The 27474-nt window shown below is 43.4% G+C and overlaps 1 protein-coding gene across 1 annotated transcript in view; it reads left to right on the top strand.

Moving 5' to 3' along the window:
* Window positions 1-27474, top strand: part of LOC306923040 (copine-8-like) — a gene marked incomplete at both ends in the record, with an annotated part of 134515 nt that overhangs the window by 38611 nt on the left and 68430 nt on the right. The window contains 2 exons of the mRNA XM_079501023.1: window positions 4475-4521; window positions 7986-8089. Coding sequence (XP_079357149.1) covers window positions 4475-4521; window positions 7986-8089 — 151 coding nt within the window. The remainder of the gene's footprint in view (window positions 1-4474; window positions 4522-7985; window positions 8090-27474) is intronic.

The raw sequence follows: 27474 nt of genomic DNA, 5'->3' as shown, positions 1-27474 counted from the left end.
TACAAACAGTGCTGCCAGTCTAAGGCCCTTAGCATCATCAAGGATGCCTCCCACCCCAACAACAAACTGTTCCACCCCTCCCATTCACAGAGGCGAAAGGGCTACAGATGCCTCAAGACCTCAACCACCAGATCCAGAAACAGCTTCTTCCCCTCAGTCATTGTTCTCTTGAACTCTTTAACCAAGAGATAGTCGTCGTCCCCCCCTCAATAATATGAACTCTTCACTGACTGTACATACACTGTATTTTTCTTACAGCTTTTTATTATTGGCACCTTATGGGTGCTACTACTAACATTATTATGAATGCTTTTTGTACTGCATTGGATTGATGCCAACAGTACATGTTTGTTCAATGACAAAATAAAATCCAAGCATCCATCCATCCATATTTGGGCATGCCTGACAGAGAACTCCATATATAGGAAAATTAGGAATAAAGGGACAGAGAGACAGATATAGAAATCTACATAGTATATGGGCATAAAAGGGACACAGACAGATGGGTGGAGCGGGTACTCTGACACGGGTACAACGGGTATTGCATAGCCGGGTGGGTTCGAGGCTTACAGAACCCACAGATCTTTAAATAAATACTGTACTTTTTGAAATGTCTATGGGAAAAATGCATGGGGAATTATTTCCTGGGCCTGTCTTCGTCGTCATGAAAGGGGGCGGGACTGCGACGCTCTATGGAGCGGCCATCTTGGTCAGGTCAACAGGACCTGTTTACCGTTAGCATTAGCAACCGCAAGCTAATTGGGTGATAGTCACTTTAGAGAGCTTTCATAATTGACAACAGAGGTTCTGTTTTACAACCAACCACTTGGCAGCTGTTTTATGTTTTATGGAAAATGGGTGTTCTTTTTGCTAATTAATTCATAAGCCTTCTAAGAAGCGGAGGCTATGCACATGGACACTGTAAAAAGGCTTGTCACCGACACTCATTACAGATGAGTTTTGTCTTACCTTAAATCTAAAGAGTAAAGGGATAGTTAGAATTTCAAAACAATTATTATTTTAGAAACATATACAACTAGGGTGACCACCATAGTCCCGCATTTTGCAAAAGTCCTAAAAAGTACTGAAGAACACAGTTATAAAAGCAACTTCAACATCCAGCAATGTAAGCATATCGTGATTGTAAGCTTTCAGTTGTAAGTGTCTTTGTCTCTTTTCCTGTGTAAGAAAAAAGGTTTCTATTAAAATAACTATAATAATAATAATAATAATAATCCCTAGGCTACACACAGTTAAAAATGTGATATATTATAGGCTTATAATACAGGTCCAATATGAAATCAAGCATTTTTATTGCAAATTCATATATTATTATGAAGAACCACTGGAATAAAAGGAGTTTGTTTGTGCAAATGTGCAGGTAGGGACAGACGAGCGTCCTCCTGAGCGAAGGGAATACATTCTGCAGCTATTTGTAGGACTCTCATTGATGTGGTGCTTTCTTCCGCACAACACGTTGCAGACACCATGTGTCATCCAGCGACTCATCACAAGATAAAAGCCCATACTGTACATCCACAGCTGAGCTCAGGCAAGTTGCATATTGGAGGCCTTTGCTATGTTTCACCAGTTTCAATTGAAACGGGCCTCCACCCTCAGGGGGGCCTCTGAGCTCCGACCGACCGCCAGGCGTCAGTCAACCGGACCCAGGGGCGTTACTAGCGCGACGCAGACAACGCGACTGCGTGGGGGCCCAGAGGCAAGGGGGGCACACGGCCGCCCACCCGTGCCGTCTGTAAAATAAAATTATAAATACATACAGAGATGCAATGACAGTTGAGTTGGAGCCACGGAGCCTGGTGGTGGCTGCTGCTAGCACACACACATCACACACACACACACACACACATAGGCATTAGGCACACACGTGCCCCGCAGCTCTGGTGGAGTGTGTAGGGCTGTAGGCTAATAACGTGAAGGAAGTCAGAAGTGTCTGTGGCGAGTGTGCAGTGGGCTTTCCCAGTCTCGAGTCCCGACAGCCAGGTACGTGCACAAATCACAACTACAACTGTACAGTGCCCTGCTGTTTATAAACCAACACGCAGTTTGGGTTTGTTTTTACAGGCTGCAGCTGTTTCTCTGATTACAATCGCGACAGCTACCGTCACAACTGCTGTACAGTGCTCCGCTGCGCTGCCTGTTTATAAGCCAAATACAGTCCGTTTGGGCTACGTTTACCGGCGAACGCGCGCGCGGGGGGTGCTGTCGGGGGCTCTCGCTGATCAGCCTGCGTCGGGGCCCACTGACATCTAGTTACGCGTCTGACCGGACCCGCCACCCTTGGCCCTCTCTCTCTCACTGACTCGCTACCTTGCTCTATTCCACAATGTTAAGTTACACCTATATCCTGTTAATAACCTGGATAAAATGTGTTGCATTGGGAGGTAAAGACACTATATTGTGAAGCCTAAGGGACGACAGGATGAGGAGAGGTGTTGTTGCTGTGTAATTGTCGATAGTAATGGCTGCGCACGATATTGAACAGTCAAAACTATTTGTGTCAATACGCCTGTATCAACAGAATAATTATGTCATATAGTATATATGGGGCCTCATACTTGGTCTTGAAACAGGCCTCCAGATTCCTAAGGCCACCCGTATACACATCTACTATAATACCGCAGGGGATCTCTACCAGATCTGATCTACCAATACCAGAGGGTATGCATGTGACATCATCATACCTGGAAGTTATGCGGGAACGCCCACTGAGGCAAAAACTACTTTCTGGCCTTGACAGCCCATTCATGCAAACAGAAAAGTCCTGTCTGATTGCATTAAACAATGTTAAACTCACCAACATTGCAGCTGTACGAAAAGCTTGAATTATCCTCTTTCTATCTGCAAAGTTTTTGTTTAATAAAAATCCACCATAGACACGTTATGAGCTACTTTCTGTGTCAGAGTTTGGAAGTGCTTGTTTTCAATAACACAACATTTTGCTGCCTCCTGCATTATGTGCCATTTAGAAACAGGTGGTACGAAGGACGGTTGAGTGATTTCAAACGAGCGCTTCCAAACTCCAACACTCCATGCTGATCAATGTTAAGCCACTCAGTCTAGATGAGGGTGGCATGTCCTGATGGGAAAATCATGCATGTGCATACTCTCTATAGCCTCGCATAGCCAGCCTTCATCTGCCTTTGGGATGCATATTGCCACAGGCAGATCAATTCCCCTCTGTCAATTGTGGGAGGACTTCACGGCCAAAGTGGTGACGAGCCAACCAGATGCGTCTGAAACCAGGCTATAACCAACCAGGGCACAGTATGTAAATATGGGGCGGGACATTGCAGGAAAAAAATCTAATGCTGAGAGGGACGAGGGTGGGACATTGTGGGAAAATAATCTAATGCTGGGAGGGACGAGGGTGGGACATTGCGGGAAAATAATCTAATGCTGGGAGGGACAAGACTAATATCCACGCAGTGATATTAGTACCGATACACAAGGCTACCAATAGCCCAGATTGGGCTGCTGAAGTCATCAGTTGAGTTGATCAAAAACAGACATTATTTATCATTGTTTCACGTGCATACAACGTTTCTCCCCAGAAAGTCATCATTTATTGTACTTGTATTATTCATATAACATTATTGACTCATTTTTGTTTTGTTTGTTTGACTATATTGACTTATTCTATGCTTGTATTATTCTTAATAGCATCCTATAACAGGACTGTCTAAATAGTTCTCCCATCCGAAGGGAGGTAAACTATATGAGATTGAGCTGTCACCATGTGTCAGATGCCTGCAGATACAGCAAAGGCTGCATTAATAATAATAATAATAATAATGGATTGCATTTTCATGGCGCTTTTCTATGAATGCAAATGAAAGTTAACAAAATGCCACTTCAGTGCCAACTGATTGCCTAGCAAAGTCCCCTAGCAAAGAAAATAAAAAATAAAACGTCTCTTCCTCAGTGGCACTTGAATACACACACACACACACACACACACACACACACACACACACACACACACACAGAAATCCATTTCCGCTTTCCCACCCCCATTCTTCCTCCCCGATAGCTCAGTGCTTTATCATCCCTTCCAGCTCCTTGTCAGATATCATGGCAGTGCGCGGCGCGGCAGAGTTGTATAGTGACATTTAATTAGGGGAGTTTCTCCTCCGCTCTTGGACCTCTGAGAGAGAGTACACGGCCTCAGGCCACGTCTCTGGTTTCACTATAACTACTTCTTAATCAATGTCTTCTCTCTCCTTCGTCTCTCTGTCTCTGTCCCCCTTTATTTCTCAGACGTTTCTCTTTCTCCCTCCGTTTTGCTCTCTCTCTTCCCTCTCCATGATATTCTCAGTCTCCCCTTCCTCTGTATTGCTTTGTCCCCCGTCTAATTATCTCCTTTATTTCTGTCTCTTCTCTCGGGTCCTTTTCCCATACTCTCTCCATCTATTGCTCACCTTCTCCCTCTCTTGTTATTTTTTTCCAACAGTCTGTGTGCTGTACACTCAAGGAATAGCCAACCGGGAGTGGAGAGAGGTGAGTACAGCAGAGAAGCTATGGGCGGGGGGTGAGGGGGTGCTGTGGGTGGTGGTGGAGCATTTTAACCACAGCCGTCTGTAAAAAAAAAACCAAAAAACCCCACACATGTGTTTTGCCGTACAATCGAATGTAATTTCCTGAAGGTGGTTTGTCATCATCATGTGACGCGATCAAGATGAATCGTGGGCAGGGAAACAAACCTATCTTCTATGATGTCACTGAGCATCATGAAGGTACTGAAAGACCCACCCACCTCAGACATCAGCAACATTATGAGAACTACAAAAATATAATCGTCCGGGTGAAAATCATCCGTGTTTAGTGTTCTAGGGTTAAGAATAATTGAACATTTTATCCCAAAATATCAGTAATGAATTCAAATGTGTACATATATATATATATATATATATATATATATATATATATATATATATATATATATGCAGGCCAAAGAGAACTTCCCCAGGGAAAGGGAAGGGACCGCACACTCCAGAGACTATATATATATATATATATATATATACATGACTTGTAGAAACTGTGTTAATGTCTAAACTGCTGGCAACAATAGTGAGTACACCCCTAACTGAAAATGTCCAAATTGGGCCCAAGTGTCAATATTTTACCATTACTTGGTGGCCACCAGCACTGCCTTCACCCTCCTCCTGGGCATGGATTTCACCAGAGCTTCACAGGTTGCCACTGGAATCATCTTCCACTCCTCCATGATGACATCACAGAGCTGGTGGATGTTAGAGACCTTGCGCTCCTCCACCTTACGTTTCAGGACACCCCACAGATGCTCAATAGGGTTTAGGTCTGGAGACATGCTTGGCCAGTTCCATCACCTTTACCCTCAGCCTCTTTAGCAAGGCAGTGGTCATCTTGGAGGTGTGTTTGGGGTCGTTTATCATGTTGGAATACTGCCCTGCGGCCCAGTTTCCGAAGGGAGGGGGATCATGCTCTGCTTCAGTATGTCACAGTACATGTTGGCATTCATGGTTCCCTCAATGAACTGTAGATTCCCAGTGCCGTACAATTTACAATTTACAATTTAGGCATTTGGCAGACGCTCTTAATCCAGAGCGACTTACATTAAGCAAGAACAAAAAAGCATGGGAATACATCACATAAAAAAGCATTTATCATGAAACATGCGTACCGTAAGCCGTACATGCCGTACTCATACAGACCAAGACCATGATACTACCAGTGTTGATTTTGAAAACAGCAAATTTAGATTTTAGTTTTAGTGAGTCGTTTGAATAGTTTTCATTTAGTTTTAGTGACATTTTAGTCAACTGGAATGTTTTAGTGTTTGTCTAGTTTTAGTTTACTAAATATCATATGATTTTAGTCGACTAAAATGTATTTGGTGGGCCTTGATGCCTTCGTAATGACTGATTTTACTTACTTACTTACTTTAATTGCTGAAAATAGCTGATCTACAAGCTCACAGCGCGACACATTGTGAGCTTGTAGATCAGCTATTTTCAGCATGCAAGTTTGTATTTGTTGATGAAATTGTCAATATATTTTGTCTTAGTTTTAGTCATCATAGCTTAGTTTTCATTTAGTTTCCATTTAGTTTTTGACAGTGAAAAAAGGTAGTTAACGAACATTTTTTGTTTTTAGTATTAGTCGACAAAATCAACACTGGACACTCCCACCACCATGCTTGACTGTAGGCAAGACACTTGTGTGTGTATTCACACCACACACGCTTAATTGACACCATCTGAACCAAATACGTTTATCTTGGTCTCAGCAGACCACAGGACATGGTTCCAGTAATCCATGTCCTTAGTCTACTTGTCTTCAGCAAACTGTTTGTAGGATTTCTTGTGCATCATCTTTAGAAGAGGCTTCCTTCTGGGACGACAGCCATAGAGACCAATTTGATGCAGTGTGTGGCGTATGGACTGAGCACTGACAGGCCCCACCCCTTCAACCTCTGCAGCAATGCTGGCAGCACTCCTACGTCTATTTCCCAAAGACGTGCACGTGCACTCAACTTCTTTGGTCGACCATGGCGAGGCCTGTTCTGGGTGGAACTCAAGCTCAATTTCATGGTGTTGGCAAATGGCAATCTTCTTATAACCGCCCTAGGCCATCTTTATGTATAGCAACAATCCTTTTTTCAGATCCATAAAGAGTTCTTTGCCATGAGGTGCCATGTTGAACTTCCAGTGACCAATATGAGAGAGTGTGAGAGCGACAATACCAAATTTAACACACCTGCTCCCCCTTCACACCTGAGACCGTGTAACACTAACGAGTCACATTACACCAGGGAGGGAAAATGGCTACTTTTCCACTTAAAGGTGTAGTGAAAATCCATGGTCATCATACTGGCATACCTAACAATGGATGCCAAACATTTTTTTGTGTGTTTTTATCAAAAGTCCATAAAAATAATTATTTCCTTAAAACGAAAATGTGCTGCGTGATGACGTGTCGAGGCCCACATCAATAAAAGCCAATAACAATTAAGCTCACCCATTTGAGTCCCATATCTGCGCGTCCGTCCAAACACAGGTGCTACTGATTACAGAAATCCTCCGTTTTAAATCCAATTCAAGATGACATCCAGACAGTGTGTATTACTCGTTTTCAACTTAATCAACACGCTAAAATATGTATATAGGTTGTGTACAGGTTAGAAAAAAATCCCCTGGCTTTTCTGCCGTCTCTCTGTCACTTTGTAAACAAACCACTGTGCATGTGCGTGCATGAGATGGACCCATAGCCTGGAGGGATGCGACGCTCTGATTGGTTCAGAAACTTAGATCCTGCCATCTGAGGCTGAAACTTCAAAATAAAATGCCCCAAAAAGCCATTTCACTACACCTTTAAGGGGTGTACTCACTTTTGTTGCCAGCAGTTTAGACATGAATGTTTTTAGATATTTTCAGGGGAAAATAAAATGTACACTGTACAAGCTGTACACTGACTACTTTACATTGTATCAAAGTTTCATTTCCTCAGTGTTGTCCCATGAAGAGATATAAATATTTGCAGAAATGGGAGGTGTGTACTAGATAGATAGAATACTTTATTGGCAGTTTAAGAAAATTACAAAAAATGACATCATTTTAGAAAACACCAAATGGACTATACACAAAAAAGCCTGAGCTTGTTTCGATTGTGGTCCACCTTGTAACATCCTTATATAAGAGGCTGGGAGCTATATAAAGGACAAGAGGTACCCTAAGAAAAGTACCCTAAGAGAAGAATCCAGAGCATGGGAGATGGGGTATCCGGGGTCAGAAACTAACTACCGGTATGACCAATTAGTGTGAAGAGCCATGATTTAAAGATGTGGTGAAATGGTTAATTTGGGCATGGGAAGTTTCAGCCTCAAATGGCAGAATCTTAGTCACTTTTGTATGGATGGACGTATATGGAATGCGTGCTGAATTGGAGCCATAGTTTAATAGTCTTATGCTCTTATGCTCTAGTTTTGCAGAACAGAGGTCATAGACAACACTCTGAACCCAGACTTCGTCCGCAAATTCATTCTCGACTACTTTTTTGAGGAGAGACAGAATCTACGCTTTGACCTGTAAGTAAACAGATGGCCTATGAATGTATGTCTGCTTATGTTCATGTGTGCGTACACTTGTAATTTATCCATTTATCCGTTCGCCTCCTCACAACACGCTAGTAGTGCTATCGTCTACAAACTTTTAAGTGTAATGTATTTTAATGTCTCTTCAAACTGAAATTCAGAAATTCTGCCTCTGCTTTTGACCAGTAGGAGGGCAGCATATTATGTGCACCAATGACACCTATACACTGTACAAAATCACGTTGGTGACTTGGTGTTTTATTATTATTTGTATTTATTGTTTATTATATTTATATTATATTTATGGTTTTAATCTGTTTATTGATAAGCAAACATTGAACATCACTTTGAAACACTCTATAATGCATGTTCACACAGCATAATCCTACTATAAATGTGCCACGTCTCTGTGTGTCTGCGTGCGTGCGTGCGTGCGTGTGTGTGTGTGTGTGTGTGTGTGTGTGTGTGTGTGTGTGTGTGTGTGTGTGTGTGTGTGTGTGTGTGTGTGTGTGTGTGTGTGTGTGTGTACGGTTGTAATGCACGTAACTCGAGAACTGTTAGCCCCACCGACTTCCACACCCCCGCACAGAGTGCAGTGCCCGGTATCGAGTTGGTCGGACCCACGGTTCTCCAGAACCACCACAAAAGGCTCTGCTCAGGCTCTGCCAGTGGGCCTAATCAGCCTAAATCCCCTCACCTGTGCAATTTCCAGCCTCTGCCTCAGCCAATTGTTTGCCATGGCAACCCCACACCTGACAATTGATTACTTAACCAGTCACAGTCAGTCAGTTTGCCCTCTTCAGACACAGGCAGACAGGCAGATACAACAGAGATCTCCATGTGGGACACAGACAGACAGTTAAAACGGGTGCTATGACAAGTTGACAACAGGTATTATTAGGTTCCAAAGTTGCATCGTTCTAGGCCGGTGGTCGACGGGCACATACAGGTCTAGTTCCAAAGAATGTGACATGAGCAAAATGTGGTGACAATAACAACAACTAGAAACGGTGCATTATTTCAACGTGTGTTAGTTATGAGCTAGTTATGTACATTAGTTATGCTGTGTCCACAGCATAATTAATGCCAGTACTGACAACAAGTTGCCGGCTACACGGCTTCTGGTAAGTTACTCCTCAAAGCTTTTCAATCGACTGGTAGCGTTTTATGGGACTTGCCGCATGTGATTAGCGGTAGCAGTAGCACCTTGGACCCACACGTAACCCCGTCCTCACTGCAGTGAACTAAAGGACGGCTGCGAAGCATTCGTTTCTACATCATTCCGGGCAGCGCACCCCCCTCCCTCCGCCTCCCCGCTCTTCTGCCCAGTCAACACACAAACACACACACGCGCACACACACACACACCGCAGACTCCGCACACGTCAATGAACATGCACGGGCAACAGAGAAGAATAGGAATTAATGGAATGAAAATAACACAACGCTCGCGTTTAGAAAACCATCACCGTTTAGTAATTATGCACAGAGCGCATTTGTGCATGTTGTGCTGTAACATTGGGTGGATATAGACTCTAATATTAGCTACACAGTACATTACCATCTATCTTTGAAGAAAGAAAAACAACAATGAAATAAATGTAATGGAATTAGGCGCATGTAGCCTATGGGTGGGGGCGTATAGGCTCTAATTTTCGCTACACAGTATATTTCTATCTATCTATAGATCTATAAATAGAGACAGATATTTCCCGTCGCGTGGAAGTGTGTCTGTGACCCCTTGCTTAGCAGGTTTCAGGGAGCGCGTTAGTTTCTCCAGAGATGACTGGAGTGAATGGGGGAGACGAGCATAAATGACTGCCGGGGATAATAAAACATGTTGTGGCCACCGGAGTTTGTTTGACTGTTCTGTGACAGACACAGAACAGATGCATGCCTGCAGCAGCCTCTTCTACACTACACACTTTTGATATCCAACATCCACTACTGTGAATAAATCAATGCCCATTCACTGTACACTGTACACTGTACAGTACAGCCATATACAATATATATGGAGCTGTCTATGGTGCTGGGTAGTGCTGGACAGGTCAGCTCTGTCAATGGTTCTAAACCAGTGTTTCCCAACCTTTTTTGTGCCAGGGCACACTTTTCATAGCCAAGGGGGTGGGGGGTATAATTTATATATATATATATATATATATATATATATATATATATATATATATATATTAATCCTGTCAGTCGATTCAAATATTTAATCGTGATTAATCGCATGATTGCCCATAGTTAATCACCGATTAATCGCAAATTAATCGCATATTTTGTATCCGTTCTAAATATACCTTAAATCAGTGGTTTTCAAGATTTTTCATATCAAGGTCCATTATTTATTCTGCATTTGAGCCACGGACCACCATTTGATGACATTTAGCCTTCCAGACCCAAACTAAAGAACTGTATTGATGTTGGTACCATTAGGAGAGATAGCAGGCTGTATGTTGATCAAAATAACATGTTTTCTAAGTTCTCTAATTGTGTAGACTTCTTGTAAATTAACTTTAAGTAATGCATTTGTTTAACAATTATTCAACTCTTGAGAGTTAAAGATCTATAAGGGTTAATTTGGTTACCAACCCTCTCCCATCTTTTCAATGGGAGAATGCTTGCTTTATTGCAAATGCCATGGAAGAGGGAAACAAAATCATAAACTCAACACACACTCACTCACACACACACACACACACGCACACACGAGAGCCCCTGCCCCTCTCTCTCCTGCAAGTCAACATTAGCTTTAGCACTCATTAGCATGGTCTGTGTAGCATGATTAGCATCAAGCTTTCACAACTAACTAACTATGTTTGTCAACCAAAACTGCCAGAGTTTTGCTTTTGCCCAATGCCCACTTCAAAGAGCTTCTGATCTAACACATTGTGAAGCAAATTAATTAATAGGCATTCAGCCTCTGCTCACAGCTCAACTGCCCAGTGCCCTATAGTACTGACGGTCCGGAGTCCGGACTGAGTGTGGGAATGGTAGAGAGAGAGTGGGGGGGGAATGAGAGAGAGGCGGGGCTATTGGAATCTGCCTGCTTGCATTCAGATGCATGCGTCTCTCAACCGTTCTGTCAAACTTCACCGTGCGTTAATCGCGCGTTAATTAAATTAACGCCGTTAAAAGGACGTTGAGTTAACGCACGATTAACACGTTAACTTTGACAGCCTTAATATATATATATATATACTTTTTACACACACACACACACACAAACACGCACAGCTGCTACAATGTATTTGAAACCAGAACAAAATATTTGTTCTCATATACACAAGATGGCAAGTTTTATTTAACAAAAATATTTGTAATATTTATATATTTTATTTCCTGACCTACCAATGCGAATACAATTGCTTTCATCACATCACGCATGATCAATAAAGTTTGAGTGCATGCAGTGCACATTGCACACACAAAGTGTGTGTGCTAGTGTCTGTGTTGTGTGTGTGCCCGTGTTGCTCGCAATCTGGACACGGTGAATCACACATGTTTGTTCACGGCAGTCAGGCAAGAAAGACTTCCTAAAGTTTCCATAAAGTTCACTTGAAAGTTACGTTTGAGAAACTTATATAATTATGAATTCACGGTATGACAACAGCGAACGTTATGAAACATGAAGGACCTGGCTACTGCTTCTCTCTCTTGTGTCGTCTCACTCGTCTGCCGTACTTCTCGACATGAGTTCAGCTGTATGTAGCTCCACCCTGGCGATTTGTAAGCCCATCACTGCCGCTTTTGCAACACAGTGTGGGCTTGTAGGTCAGTTTAAAAGACAACAGCAAAAAGCAGGCTGGAACGCGCAGAGGCAAGCTGTGTTTTTTTTTATACAGTACGTGCCAGGAGAGTAGGTGATCTCCTCATGTAAACAAAACCAGACATTAGCATTTCTATGGCCGAGGGTCGTTAGGCTGGTGAGGATAACAACAACTGCAGGCAGCCCAGTATCTATTGCTATCGGGGGAGGGTCGGGGTTACTTTTCTTCCTGGAAATAAAAACGTCTGGGTTCCGAGGCTACTTTTGTTCAAATCAAACCGCACACCTGGCCATTTCAAACGGCACACTAAAGTGCCGCGGCACACAGGTTGGGAATCACTGTTCTAAACCACATGAACTGAGAGCTGTCCATGGTGCTGATGGATGGATGGGTGGATAGATACTTTATTAAGCCCAACGGAAATGTGTTTTGTCCAACAGCTCCAGTGCAATAGATACAATAGATTACATCTGTGAAAATTAGAATGCAGTAAAAGAAATGAATAGCTATAAGTAGTAATAAAAAAACAACGCAACTGAAACAATATAAATACACACAGATTAGCATTAGTACAGTGGAAAGGTGAGCTCTGTCAATGGTTCTGAACAACATGGACTGTGAGCTGTCCATGGTTCTGAGTACAGCTAAATTACCTCCACGTGAGTCTTTTTTTTCCAATCCTCATTTAAAGATTTAATGTTGTATATATGTACAGTAGTAAATACAGGGTGAACCGTTTGCGCTGTTACACAGACAGTTGAGACCATGAAGTCAACATTTGGAGATAGAGATGCATGACAGATAACCCTGCATTTAATCATGTCTGCTAAGTTACAAGAATGATGCAGATGAGTTATTCACACATCTGTGTATAATGGTTACACATTATACACTGTGTGTGTGTGTGTGTGTGTGTGTGTGTGTGTGTGTGTGTGTGTGTGTGTGTGTGTGAGTGAGTGAGTGAGTGAGTGTGTGTGTGTGTGTGTGTGTGTGTGTGTGTGTGTGTGTGTGTGTGTGTGTGTGTGTGTGTGTGTGTGTGTGTGTGCGTGTGCGTGTCAGTCAGGCGTGGGTGATAGTGCTGCCATCTGCAGTGCAAAGTTGAGTTGAGACTGAAATATTCATGGACTGTGTTGAGGGGGAAATGTAAATTCTTCTCCCTTCTAAATAAAAGACTAGTTTTCATAGCATGCATTCCGCCAACGTTTCCCTTGTAGCTAAATACAGTCTCACTTTGGCTGTGTGTGGGTGGGTGTGTGTGGGTGGGTGTGTGTGCTTGTGCGTGTATGTGTGTGTGTGTGTGTGTGTGTGTGTGTGTGTGTGTGTGTGTGTGTGTGTGTGTGTGTGTGTTAATTAGACACTTTGCCAAACTTTCTACTAAAGTGCATAAAAAGTCGATATTATTTTGTATTCATAAAAAAAAGATGTGGGCACCTGTAAAATAATTTGTGCACTCCAAATGAGTACTAATATCTATTATATTTCCACACATGGACCTCGTACCTCCTACCTGACGGCATTAACCTATACAGGGTATAGTACATGGGATTTTCTTAGCCTGCCCAATGGTGGCCTGGCCTGCTCAAAAATGACATAGGTGGTGATGGGAGGTGTGGAATACCCATCATTTTCATTTGGACCAATCTAAGCATCTCAGATTTATACTTTATAAAACTGTTAAAAAACACTCTGTGTAAAGGTGGGTTTTCAAACGTGACTTAAACAGGGGGACGGATGGTGCTACCCTCATGTGCACTGGCAGTGCATTCCACAGTCTGGGTGCCCGAGCGGCAAAAGCCCGGTCACCCTGGGTAACTAGGTTTCCAGGACACCTACTTCCTTCACAGGTGTTACCGATGATGATACTAATTAAGGCTCTGTTCCATTTAGTGTGCAGTGGTTCTCAAACCTTTTAATTTCAAGGACCCCCAAAACTCTTGAAAGTGTACACATAGAACCAAATGGACCCGCTATTTGTACACTCTCAGAGTTACACACCCGTATGGGGCCATTTGGAACCCACTCAAGGACACTTGAGCCCTTGAACCCACTGGACCTGAATTGAACAGAGCCTTCAATAGTAGCATCGGTAACACCTGTGAAGGATAGGGAAGGGCCATGAGGCCCAAGTTCTTTCCAAAATGGCTCGTGTGCATATAGCCCATTCGTAGCAATGTCGTGGGCGTCAGCAAAGCCCATCTTGTCTCATGCCAGCAGGGAGGCTGCCGAGATACTTCAGAGAGAATTCTCATCACTGATTAGCAAGAGTGTGACAAGAGAGGTGCCCCCTCATCAATCCCGCCCCTCAAAGTGGGGCAAACCCAAGTGGGTTTCTAGTACTCAAGGTACTTTCTCGTACCTAAGAAATGAGGTCCCATTTTGGGCCTACACTGCAGTATGAGAGTCTGCGAGTGTGAAGGTAAAACATGTGCCACCCTGCTTGAGATGGTGCATCCAGGAGATTATTTCTGGTTTCGGGGAAGACAATACAAGTACTTAGTAGTTCTACCTGGCTCTCAGTCCTCGGGTGTTTGTAAAGTCCACCGAGGCTGGCTCAGCGAGGGATTTTCATCGCCAATTACACAGACGACTGGCTCCTGTTGACAAGCAGGGTCGAGGGAGCAGCCAGCTTTAATGTCATGTAACATTCTGTTAGATTTGCCATTTTGTTGTCTACTTACAAAACACTGTCCACTCTTTTCAGTTATCATGGTTTGCGAAAAAATTCAGTCTTCAAGAAAAGAAAAAGAAAAAGTACACACACACACTGTATAATAATATCCACAATTGTGTTTTTGAGCGGTGCCTCTGCTCCATTACGCAGCTATGTATGTATGTATGTATTTGGTTAAAATGGGTAGGTTTAAAAAAAGGCAAAAGCATGCTCTGTTGCACTGGCCTAAAAGTGGGTCCTCTAAAACTGCTTCAACTTCTGAGAATGTGTTTGGTTCATTAGCCACCAGATGGCATACCTTATAAGTATGTATGTATGTATGTATGTATGTATGTATGTATGTATTTGGTTAAAATGGGTAAGGTTTTAAAAAAGGCAAAAGCATGCTCTGTTGCACTGGCCTAAAAGTGGGTCCTCTAAAACTGCTTCAACTTCTGAGAATGTGTGTTTGGTTCATTAGCCACCAGATGGCATACCTTATAAGTATGTATGTATGTCTGTATGTCTGTATGTATTTAAAAGGGGGGGCTTTTTTGTAAAATCCCAGCCTACAATACCTTAATATATTTAAAATCCAAAGTAAGGTTACCAGTGAAGGGCAACCTGCCTATTCACTGGGGACTATGCAAGGCAGAGGCGTCCACCCCCCTGAGTCCAAGTTAGACTAGACCGCATACCTAAACCATGGTCCGAACCCATCCTCTAAAACACAATGGTAAAATGGATATACTTGGTAAAAAATGGACATTAATAAAACAACCTAAAAGAGTAAAAGTTCACAGCAAGGCCTGGATACAATTTATTTAATTGAACAGAAAGATGAACATAAAAATGAATGAGGTGTGAGTGTACTATGTGGGTGTTTGATAGTCAGCTTCTTTCATTTAGACCAGTGGGTGTTACTGTTTGCAATTTATTAATCCATCTATGCTCCATTAGTTTCCGCTGTCCACTGGTCCATCGGACTCCACATTCCAGACCTGAAACGATGAGGTTAGCAATGGGATGGGATTGAAAGTGTGTGTACAGGGTAGTGTGTAGGTCTGCTCGTTTGATGTGATATAGGTGTTGTTTGAGGCGTGTTTCTAATGTGTGACTGGTTTCTCCTATGTAATGTTTATGACATTGTGTGCAGGTGATGATATAAACTATATTGGGGGTGGTCAGAGACAGGGGATCCTGAATGGGGGAGGAAGTGTGACTATGGGGGTTGTTGATGAATTTGCGGGGCTTAAAATGGAGTGTATGTGGCTGTGGGGGCTTGGGAGGTAAAGTGGAGAATGTGGAATGCACAAGGAGGTCTCCCAGGTTCCTGTTCCTTCTGAGTGCAGAGATGACCTGATGTGTTTGTAATGGGGGGTAGGATTGTTGTGTAGTGGCGAAGTTCTGTTTGAATTTATGGTGTAGTGGTTGGAGAGTATGTGAGAATGTAGTTATTAATGGGACTAGTGTTGTAGTGGTAGAGGAGCCGGTGGACTGTATAGAGTGAGAAGAAGAGTTGGAGAAGGGAGGACATAGAGGAGAGGGTAATGCGTGGGTCCCGTCCAGGTCCGTCCCTGTCCCCGCGCCAGAGAGAGGCCTCTGCTCCTGTTGCATGCTCTGATGTTGCTGGGGAGGAAAGCTGTATGATGTATGTATGTATGTATGTATGTATGTATGTATGTATGTATGTATGTATGTATGTATGTATGTATGTATGTATGTATGTATGTATGTATGTATGTATGTCTGTATGTCTGTATGTATGTATGTATTTACTTTTTTGTAAAATCCCAGCCTACAATACCTTCATATATTAAAAATTAGTAAGGTTACCAGTGAAGGGCAACCTGCCTATTCACTGGGGACTATGCAAGGCAGAGGCGTCCACCCCCCTGAGTCCAAGTTAGACTAGACCGCATGTCCCTGTGTCTGTCCGAGCACGGGAAGCTGCAACACGGTAACTCTGTAATTTATCGACCGTTTCGGATGTGGGAAGGCTCGCCGGAACTGGGCCGTCCCGCCCCCTGGGCGTGTTCCTGGGGATCTGGATGTTCCGGGGACCCCCACGCGGTAACTCTGTCTTTTCTCAAAGATTTTTTCTAAATATAATCAAAGTACAGTACAGAGCACAGTACAGTAACTATAACAATAAATGTATAGGTGTGATTTTTCCTCACCAAGTCCATACTGTAAAAGATTTCCTTCATCGTGGCTGAGGTTCACTCCATGTGGAGGCTTAGGGCCAATTCATACTCCTATTTTACCGCTGTAGTGCCAAAATGATTTCGGCTCGCCAGAAATGTTCAGTAGCACCGAAGAGCCGACTTTAGGACGGTACCCGCCCCCCCCGAACCTCAAATGACATTGTAGGCTCTACAGAGCCGAACCGACTTTTATTCGGCTCTAAAATAGGAGTATGAATCGCGCCTTAGGCCTCACTCACACCTAAAAAACACCCGTCTTGTGTCTTGTCCGTGTTTAATGGCCGCCCCAATGCATTTCCAATAGAAGTCACATGGTTTGAGCCAAACATTTTTGTTTGATGGCTGATTGTTATGATATGATATGATATGAACTTTATTTGTATAGCGCTTTTCAAAACATAGTTCAAAATAATTGGGAGAGTAGTATGATTAATTAAACTGGAACTAGTGTTGTAAACGGGAGTTGTAAATGTGTGTGTTGGTCCAAGCCTGATGGCAAGTGGACGACGACGACGACGGGGGACGGGGGACGGGGAACTATTGTGGTGGGAGCTAGGACTGGGGGACGTCAATCGGTGGGGGACGAAGGCGAACTGGACAGTGTTACAGTGTTGTGGTCGTGTATGGGGCAACGTAGTGACGGAGGCTAACGGCTATATTAGTTGCTAAAGCTTGACTTCCTCGTCTGCTGTGTGTAAACCGTCTCTATAAAAGAAAGAAGAACGGTTTAAGAAAAGGTTAAAATTGTCAATGTAGCCAATGTCATAAGTGCGGCAGACACGTTGAAGCCAGGCGCTCAGACTGGTCAGTCTGCTAAACTGTTCGTCGGAGCAGCCAAAAGTGGGGATGGGTCCGGAGATGAAGAATGTTAAACCACAGTAGCGTAGGAGATCAAACAAATGTAGGAAATTATCTCTCGTCAGTTCAGATTGGCGGAGGGCTGTCAAACTAGCCCAGGGGCTAATGCCGGTGTCTTTCCAGACCGAGACCGTCAGCAGCATAAAACAATAACTGATCTCCTGATCTATGCATCCGATAGCTGAGATCATTAAGATACATAGATTAAAAAACTGAGGTGTGACATGACAATAAAGCTAAAAATGATTAAAAGGTGACCGGTTTAAGAGGAGCTGCTGTCAAACGCTGCCGAACGCTCATGCATGCGCCGGCTCACATGTTGTGCCCCCCTCCCCCGCATCAAACAAAAATGTTTGGTCAAACCATGTGACTTCCATTGAAAATGCATTGGGGCGGCCATTAAACACGGACAAGACAGAAGACACGGACAAGACAAATGTTTTTTAGGTGTGAGTGATGCCTAAATAATCTCCACTGAGCCGAGCACATGAATAAACTCCTGAAATATGGATTAGGCTCTTTTGTTTGTTTTAGCGGTTAGCCTGTCAGTGTCAGCAGGGACACTGCTCGACCCAGGGGGAGGGAGGGGGGCAGACGTTAGGTCAAGGAGAGATGGCTTGCTGTTTGTGTGTGAGCCTGTGGTTTCGTATAGGTATGTGTGGACGTCGTGCTACAATGAATGTGGTAAACACTGTGTTTAGAGAATGAAAGAGACAGTTAGGCCCTTTTTGAAACCGCCTCCTCGCCACTCACCCTACACACTTGCACTCGGTATGCGCGTTCACGCGAGGCTGCGCCATAGTAAGTGCCGTCCGAAACCAAGCAGCCTTGAGTGGAAGTGGCTTATAAAGCCCTCAAGAGCGATTCTATGCCGATCTAGACTCGATTTCCTTGTGCAGACCTGCTCTCTGTCCGCATGGAAACCACGACCTACAAATGTAAGTACCAACACAAATAAATAATAAATAAACTGCTCCTAAACAATCTTCATCTGATGCAGAATAGACAACGCTCCAACTGATGTTCATAAGGGCTCTTTCTTTACCCCACTGTGAAAAACTATAAATGAAACCACACAAACAAAACACCTTTTAACACAATGATTTGAAATTGAAAACATTGCCTTACGTTGTATGGCACCCCAACTTTCAGCAGCTGTCAAAAATTCCCCTAGGGTAGTTGAATAGAAACCAATGTAGGATATGTTAGTAGACACCTTTACAAACACATTGGTGAAGAAAATTCTTGGTAAGATATTTATTTCCCCTGACTAGTTAGAGAGAGAGGGAGAGGCTGTCAGAGATGGAGAGAGAGGGGGTGGGGCCGGGGGGTGAGAGAAAGGAATGGGGGGAGAGAGAGAGAGAGAGTATTATTTGTCTTTTGGGATGGGGATAGTGCGTGCTGTGTTTGTCTTCACGGGTCCACCTGAATCGAAATCACAAAATAATAACCAAGACCTGTATGCATGATTCGGTTTCATGTTGTATTATATGAGAAACACTTGAAGTGCTTTGTAACTGACGTGATGATGATTAGGTTAAACCTATGGGAACAGATTATACTGTACCTGCACAAAATAATGGTTTACCGGCGCACTGTACATATTTATCCTTAAAAGAAATGGGGCCTTTTCAAATCAAATGCACATAAATGCAAGACAAAAGCTTTTCTTTGTAAATGATTTACATTCCATTTGAAGAGCCATACACCTGCGTCCTGCGTGATATCTCAAAAACGGAGTAAGATGAAATATACTGCAACTATTGTTTTAGTTCTGGTCTGTCATTTTGGAACCGAAAACAAAAGAAAACCTGCTAGTTCATTGTGAGTGGGCGAGCATCAGCACGTATTACTATCTCCTGGGCTGATGTCCCTAAACCAGTCCATGCTGCCACCATGTCTCCACACACGCACGCATGCACACACACACGCACGCACACACACACGCACGCACACACACACACACACACACACTCCCCAGACAGACACAGCCTTCCCCCTAACTCCCTCATTTCCAGTCAGCTCTTCACCTCCCCGGAGCAATCCACCAGAGAGCACCAACCTCCCTGTAGCACCACAGACCTCCTGGACAAACTACTGAGCCATAAAGTGGCCTCCTCTTCTCTCTTCCTCGGTCTGCAGTCACTCTGCAGCCCACCCTGAAGCCACTCTAGTCCTCACATCTGGCTATTAGAAGCCTTCCCTGGAAGCTGCTCATGCCTGGAAATCCCTTTAAATCTCATCCCCTATAACTGGCAGCTTCCCAGGTCGCCTCTCTGAAGATGGAAATGATAACTGTAAATGCTCAGTGAAGCCAGTGGAAAGCCCTGGGTGGAAGTGGCTGCCTAACCAAGTGTGGCGAATAATTGGATACTATTCACCGAATTCAGCCTTTAAAGGCCCTTTCGGAATCCACTGTATTGTATACTATTCATGGATTTGTCATTTTCATCAACCTGAATGCATTTTATCTTCACACTCTTCCCGCTGTGGTTGTGTGTTGTGTTTAACTCCTTCTCTGCCTCCATCTTGTGGCGGCTATTGGTATTCCATGCCATGCGCATTTAGTCAGCGCGGCCCCTTAACAAGCCGGAACCATTGAAATTGACGCACTTGCACACACACGGAAGCATATCAGCGGTGCACCCTTGATCTGTGCAGACATTCAAAAGTGTAGCTTTTCGGCGAAAATCGCCGTTTTTATTCCAATAACGGATTATGCAAATCCGTTAAAAAAATGTTTGGGGGGGTGAGGGGGTCTGTGGTGAGCCAGGGGTGTGGGTGGAGTCTGCTGCTCGGAGCTTTTTACCAGCAGCTTCGAAGAAGGTGCTGGTTAGTGTTTACCCTGGAAACTTGCGACCGGTAGACTGACACCGCTAGTCTTGCTGCTGAGTGGGTTGCCAAGTCCGCATATTTCAAAAGCCCACAAAAAATACCTTTCCACACACTACTTACACATACTCCAACTCGCTTACAATTCGCGGACCTGGCAACCCTTCCGTCACCACACGCACACACGCACACACGCACGCACGCGCGCGTGCACATACACGCACACACGCCTGGAAGCCACCGCCCACTCCACAAAGTGTGATCTCCTCAGGAGAAGAGAAACAACGGACTGGAGGAGGAGGAATTGTCGCCTCACGATTTTGCTCTCGTCTGGGAGTGCACGCACGCACGCACGCACGCCCCTGTGTGTGTGTGTGTGTGTGTGTGTGTGTGTGTGTGTGTGTGTGTTTGTGTGTGTGTGTGGAGTTTATGCTTTGAGAATTTCTGCCCTTTTCCATGGCATTTGCAAAAAAACAAGCATTCTCCCATGTTGATAAGAGTATTTAAAACTTGAAAAGCACTAAAGCACAGAACCTGTGGTCTGGGGACCACCAGTGGTCCTTGAGGGGGTTCCAGGTGGTCCCCAGCTAAATGATGGAGACTTTGTAACCAAATTAACCCTTATAGTTCTTTAACTCTTGAGAGTGTAAAATTAAACCAAGTGGGTCCATTTGGTTCAATTTCACACTCTCAACAGTTGAATAATTGTTAAACATCTGCATTACTTCTACACAATTTGAGAATGTAGAAAAAACATGTTATTTTGATCAACATTGGCTTGTTATCTCTCCTAATGGTACCAACATCAATACAGTTCTTTAGTTTGGGTCTGGAAGGCGAAATGTCATCAAATGGTGGTCCGTGGCTCAAATGCAGAATAAATAATGGGCCTTGTAATGAAAAATCTTGACAACCACTGAATTATGGTATATTTATAACGATTAATCACGATTACATATTTGAATCAATTGACAGCCCTATTATTATATAAGACGGAGGCAACAATTGTGCAAATAGCCAATCCACAAGTTCACAACGACCTTGTACATCTGCTATTTCACAACATTTATCTGTGGAACCATTCTGTTGCTTGTCTGGGTGGGGGTCCCCAGTTCAAATATGATTACTTTGGCGGGTCACAGTCTGAAAAGGCTCCTAAAATTGCTAGCCTACCACCTTGATATTAACAAAAAAAAAGTTGTAACTTTGTTGTAACTTTGTTGTAACTATTGCGTAGCCTTATGTAACTATTCATTGATTCACTCCCAAAATCCATTTGGCAAAAAAAAAAAGTTAGTGTCAAGGTGATTTATGTTTGCTCAGCAGTTGCTGATGTCTGCTCAGGAGGTTTGAGTGTTTACTCAGACCGAAAACAAATTAAAGGGAACATTGCCACGGAACACCGCACCGACCTCCACGGGGACCCCCCTTATATTAAACACACATAGATACGGAAGCTGCTGGTTATTATTCATAATGAATTCATTCTTGTTTTCTGACGGACACACGAACCATTGTACGGATATAACTAAACTTTGCCGTTTCATAGCTTTGCTTAATTACTGATTCAAACTGTTAATAAATACTTCAATCAATCAATCAATCAAAAAGGTTTGCAGAAACAAGCTGACCTGTTCACCCTTGTGAAGTGAGCGGTGCTCTTATCATCGTACATCATCCATTCATCCCATTCATGGGAATTTTTGTGTAGGACAAAAATAGCCGATATGACATTAATTCTCCATTCATTGTCAAAGGTATTTAGGACAAAAATCTACACTATAGCTGTTGGAGTAAATTAATAGTTTTTTTCTATAACTTTATCAGGAAATTAATGTTAACATCTTGCTCAATGCCGACTATAGATTTGTACTGATTTAGTAAATAATCATCTGTCATTTTATTCTCTGATTTATTCTCTGATGATCTCATCAGGGAATCAATTTGAATATCTTTCTCAATACTGAGAGTACCGGTAATATATTTGTACTGATGACTCTTACAGTACGCTTTAACAGCGGGCCAGCATCGGCCGACACATCGCCCAATCGCCAGTATCGCCCGAAAAGATGAATTATTTGTATCTTTTCGGGCAGCGTTGCTCCGCCCACTTTTCGAGCATCACCTGTTCGCCTGCTATCGCCGGTAGTCGCCGGGTCCCATAGACAAATAATGCACTTCCGGAAAATGTGTCTGGCTGTCGCCTGCTGTTAAAACGTACTGTAAAGTGTAGTATAACCCTACTGTCCCCCTACTGTCCCCCCCATATATATATGGGGGGGACAGTAGGGTTATACTACACTTTACAGTACATTTGTGTTATATTGCAGGCTGGTTCTTGTATTGCCAACAAGAGCACCAGTTGCAATAGTTTCTCACTATAGGTTGCTTATTCCATAAATCCAAGTCTATTGACAACATGAGCTGTGAGTCAAAAGGGAGAGATGCAGCTTAACTCGTCATTCAAAATCAGCACATCTCCCTCTCACTTCACACAGCTGGTGAGACGCCTCCCTCGTGTTATCAGGGAACTGATAAAAATCAAGTTTCTGTGCCTCACTATGGGGATAAACTAGCACCCATGTTGCTAAAGATAGATTTATTATTTATATATTTCAAAGACCGACTGCCAACCAAAGCAGTCCAACTGTAATGACTATTCTCACTATATCTCATGAGTATGAGAGTTCATACTCAGGACAGTGTGTGCCTGGGCCCTGGGATGACGCAGTGACGTCCAATACAATTAATTCCTGCATCCTGAGAGGCAAATTGCCCAACAGCATGCAGTGCCCCTTGCTAGTGTAAGCTAAGGTAACCATCCAGTGGGAGAGCTGTCACTAATGGATTGCCAGTATGAGGCTTAGCCCATGAAACAAACTGATCAGATCTCCTAAGGACTTTAATAATATAATCCTTATAAATGTACAATGTTCTCAATGGGCAATTTACCATTTACAATTTAGGCATTTAGCAGACGCTCTTAATCCAGAGCAATTTACATTAAGCAATAACAAAAAGCATGGCATACATCACATACATAAAAATTAGTTATCATGAAGCATGCGTAAGCTAAGAACGTAACAGTGGAGTATCTAATGAAACTATATATATAAACTGTACATACTATACTATAGATACATACAGTATGTACTATAAAGTGCTATGACTACATAAAATGCAATTCTAGTGCTGTCTACGTAACATGCTATAAGTCTGTATAAAATGCTATATCTAAGTCTACATAAAGTGCTATCTAAGGGGCTAGGCCAGGGCAAGTGCTACGGGCCATGATGGAGTCTGAAAAGGTGGGTTTTCAGATTATGGCGGAAGATTAGGAGTGAGGCTGCAGTTCTGATTGTAATGGGAAGTGCATTCCATAGTTTTGGAGCCAGAAGGGAGAAGAGTTTGGGACGTGTGGAGCGTTGTCCCGGTGTTTTTAGTGAAGGTACTTCCAGCTTCCCTGCGTTGGCTGATCTGAGTGCGCGGGAGGGTTTGTAGGGTTCGATCATAATGCAACCACTGGTGCTCAGAAGAAAGCGGAGGGTGGTTTAAATCCGATCCGACCAATAGGCCCATATACTGTATGCACATACAGTACTGTATATACGGGCATATACTGTAGTGATGACATCAGTGACAAGTTAACTCTTTTTTTCCCAAGTCCGTATATATACGGACGTCGACGCTAGGTGGCGTCATATCCCATGTCTGTATATATGGGCCATTCTACTCAAATTGCAGTCCCACAATGAAAAACACATATTAAAAAACAATTTAGTATTCAGACTTTTCACTGTAGTAATGTCATAGTATGGTCTAATTAATCACAATACATTAATTGAGATAATATAAAATTAAATATATAAAAAAACATCCTTTAACCCCTACATTTAAATTCATGAAAAAGTACTTAAATGATTTTTGTCACTTTCCTAAAAATAGTTTTTTAATACACCTATTTGATTTATTTTATAGGGAAGTTGAAATAATGAAATTGATTTTGTAGATTTATTTTAAATTAAAAAACTTTAACTATAACTATATACAAAATGCTGTCCCATGTTTTCATGTCACTACCGAAACAGAAAGAGTTTAAGTCCATAGATGGAGCCTGGTTTAAGCCACAGCCCCACACTCATGTTCATCATGGCCAAATGATGAGTAGCTAGTTTACTTCAGTCTGAAATTAATGTCTTCCAAAGTCTCAAAATCAGTGTGTGGTTTTAAGGAGTGTCACTACGGAAACACATCATTTCTCATTAATTATAAACAATTTTGTTTTTTCTGCTAAATGTGATGTTTCTATCAGTTCAAAGCTGTTTTTTGCCTAGCATTGTAGAGTTAAGCTAAAAACTAGATACAATTGTCACTACCGAAACAGTCACTACTTAGTGACGTGATTGTTTTGGTAGGTATATGGGCCAACAAGAATGGCCCATATACGTACCCCAACGTATACTCCGTCTATATAATAGTTGATGCCTACGGAAGCTTTTAACATTGGTCCGGTTCCTATAGCAACGCCCCACCGTTCCAACTATGGGATTGCAAATATAATGTCAGTGCCTCCAACTGATCCAAAATGCCGCAGCTCGCTTGGTCTTCAACCAGCCAAAATTCTCACATGTCTCCCCCCTGCTCCGCTCCCTGCACTGGCTCCCGGTCGCTGCCCGCACAGAATACAAAACTCTGATGTTGGCATTTAAAGCAACCAAAGGTATGGCTCCCCCATATCTTGCCAGCATGATTGAACCCTACAAACCCTCCCGCGCACTCAGATCAGCCAACGCAGGGAAGCTCGAAGTACCCTCACTAAAAACGCCGGGACAACGCAACACACGTCCCAAACTCTTCTCCCTTCTGGCCCCAAAACTGTGGAATGCACTTCCCGTTGCAATCAGAACTGCAGCATCACTCCCGATCTTCCGCCGTAGTCTGAAAACCCACCTTTTCAGACTCCATCATGGCCCATAGCACTTACCCTACCCCCCTTAGACAGCACTTCTTAGACTTATATAGCATTTGAAACAGACTTATAGCATGTCATGTAGACAGCACAATAAGTGCATTGTATGTAGTCATAGCACTTCATAGTATATATGTACAGCATAGTATAGCATATATGTATAGTTTATATGTATAGTGTCATTATATAGATATGTTCTAGTTATAGTTTATATGTATAGTGTCATTATATAGATATGTTCTAGTCACGTTCTTAGCTTACGCATGTTTCGCGATAAATGCATTTTACATATGTGATGTATTCCCATGCTTTTTGTTCTTGCTTAATGTAAGTCGCTCTGGATTAAGAGCGTCTGCTAAATGCCTAAATTGTAAATTGTCCCAAGGGGCCAGTGAGGCTATTCAACGTTGAAGCTCTGGGCCCTAGTGGTAGGAGGAGGGACTACAGGCGGACCCGTGGATTCATGACCGGGAAACCCCGTGCAGCTGGGCTTTAACATTGAGCGCTCGGTTGCACTTCCGCATTTGACCACCAAAATGTGGTGGTCAAATGCGGAAGTAGACGTTCTGAGACGGTACTTCCGGCAGTCTTCCGGGTGCTTCAAAACGCCACTGAGCAACTTCCACTGACATGAATAGCTGGGGGGGGGCGGAGCTTCGCGCCAGTTCAGTCTCTATCCTTTTATATACTCTATGGTGCCTCCATACTGTAACTCCGACTCCAGAATCGCTGTCCTTGGTGGATTTTCTGCCATCCACATTTTGGATTTAATTTGTGCTATTGTACCGCAACGCTGCCGCCATCTAAAGGCTTAGCCCATGACGAAAGGTATATAAGAGTGTGTGCTTGTTCCAATGATACCAGAGTGTGTGTACGAGTGTGTGGGGGGGGGCGGGCAAACACCATCTTTTAAAGTGAACGCGTATGCTGGCACTGGGAACTGGGGTTTATGCTAACAGCTAGCGGTAGAGGTAGAGTTAAGACGTTTACAATGTCGCAAAGTTCCACAGCCCTACCTGTTACCCATAAATTTGGCAGCTGGCACTGTCCCTATATGGTATCTTAGGGACTATACCCACTATACATTATGTCGACTCCGTTATTTGCACCTGGAGGTGTGGCCGTGGGCGTGTTGTTGCCCTTTCCCTAAAATTGCTACCTTTTACCACACACATTTGGGAAAGGCCATAGCGGATTCTAAAACCACCCTCAGAAGCGCCCCAAAAAAACCTCTGCCTGGGCTTTGGACCGGGCCCCGAGTGGGCTTACCTGTTCTGACCTCATAACACTCCATATTTGGGCATGTCTGACACAGAACTCCACAAGCTGGCCTGTTCTGACATCCCAACACTCCATATTTGGCCATGGCGGACACAGAACTCCATGTATAGGAATAAAGGGACACAGAGAGACGCATACATAAATCTGACATCATTCTGACGTTGAGCATAAAAGCAACACAGACATAATATCTGGGTGGGGCAACTTGCATCATTCCAAGTAGGCCAGTGCCCAAGGGGCACCGCCGTAGAGGCCTCACAGGCCTCTACTAGGCAGGCTCTAGTATCTATAAATGCACCATGTCTACGTGTATGTAAGTGTGTACGGTTGTAATCCACGTAACTCAAGAACCGTTCGCCCCACCGACTTCAAATTCGACACACGCGTTCCACACCCCCACAGGGAGTGCAGTGCGGTGTCGAGACGGTCGGACCCATAGTTGTCCAGAACCACCACAAAAGGCCTCTGCCCGGGCTCTGAACAGGGCCCCTGCTGGAGCTGGCCTGTTCTGACATCACAAATATGTTCTGACATCTGCATAGACTCCATGTTTGGGCATGCGAGACAAAGAACTCCATACATGGGCATAAAAGGGACACATACATAATAATATTATATAATAATAATAATATAATATTGCATTTCCAACTTGCATCGTTCCAAGTAGGCCAGTGCCCAACGGCACCACTCTAGTTATGAAAATATTAGAACATAGATTTTACAGTATACAGTATGTACAATGTACTGCCCCCCCCCCCCCCCCCCCCCCCAGAGTCGACAATCATTTAAAGCTTGATTATTATTTA

This window comes from Electrona antarctica, assembly GCF_951216825.1.
Source record: "Electrona antarctica genome assembly, chromosome: 5".
In the NCBI taxonomy this organism is placed as follows: domain Eukaryota; kingdom Metazoa; phylum Chordata; class Actinopteri; order Myctophiformes; family Myctophidae; genus Electrona; species Electrona antarctica.
Note: the sequence above shows the minus strand (reverse complement) of the source record. Positions and strands in the feature narration are given on the sequence as shown.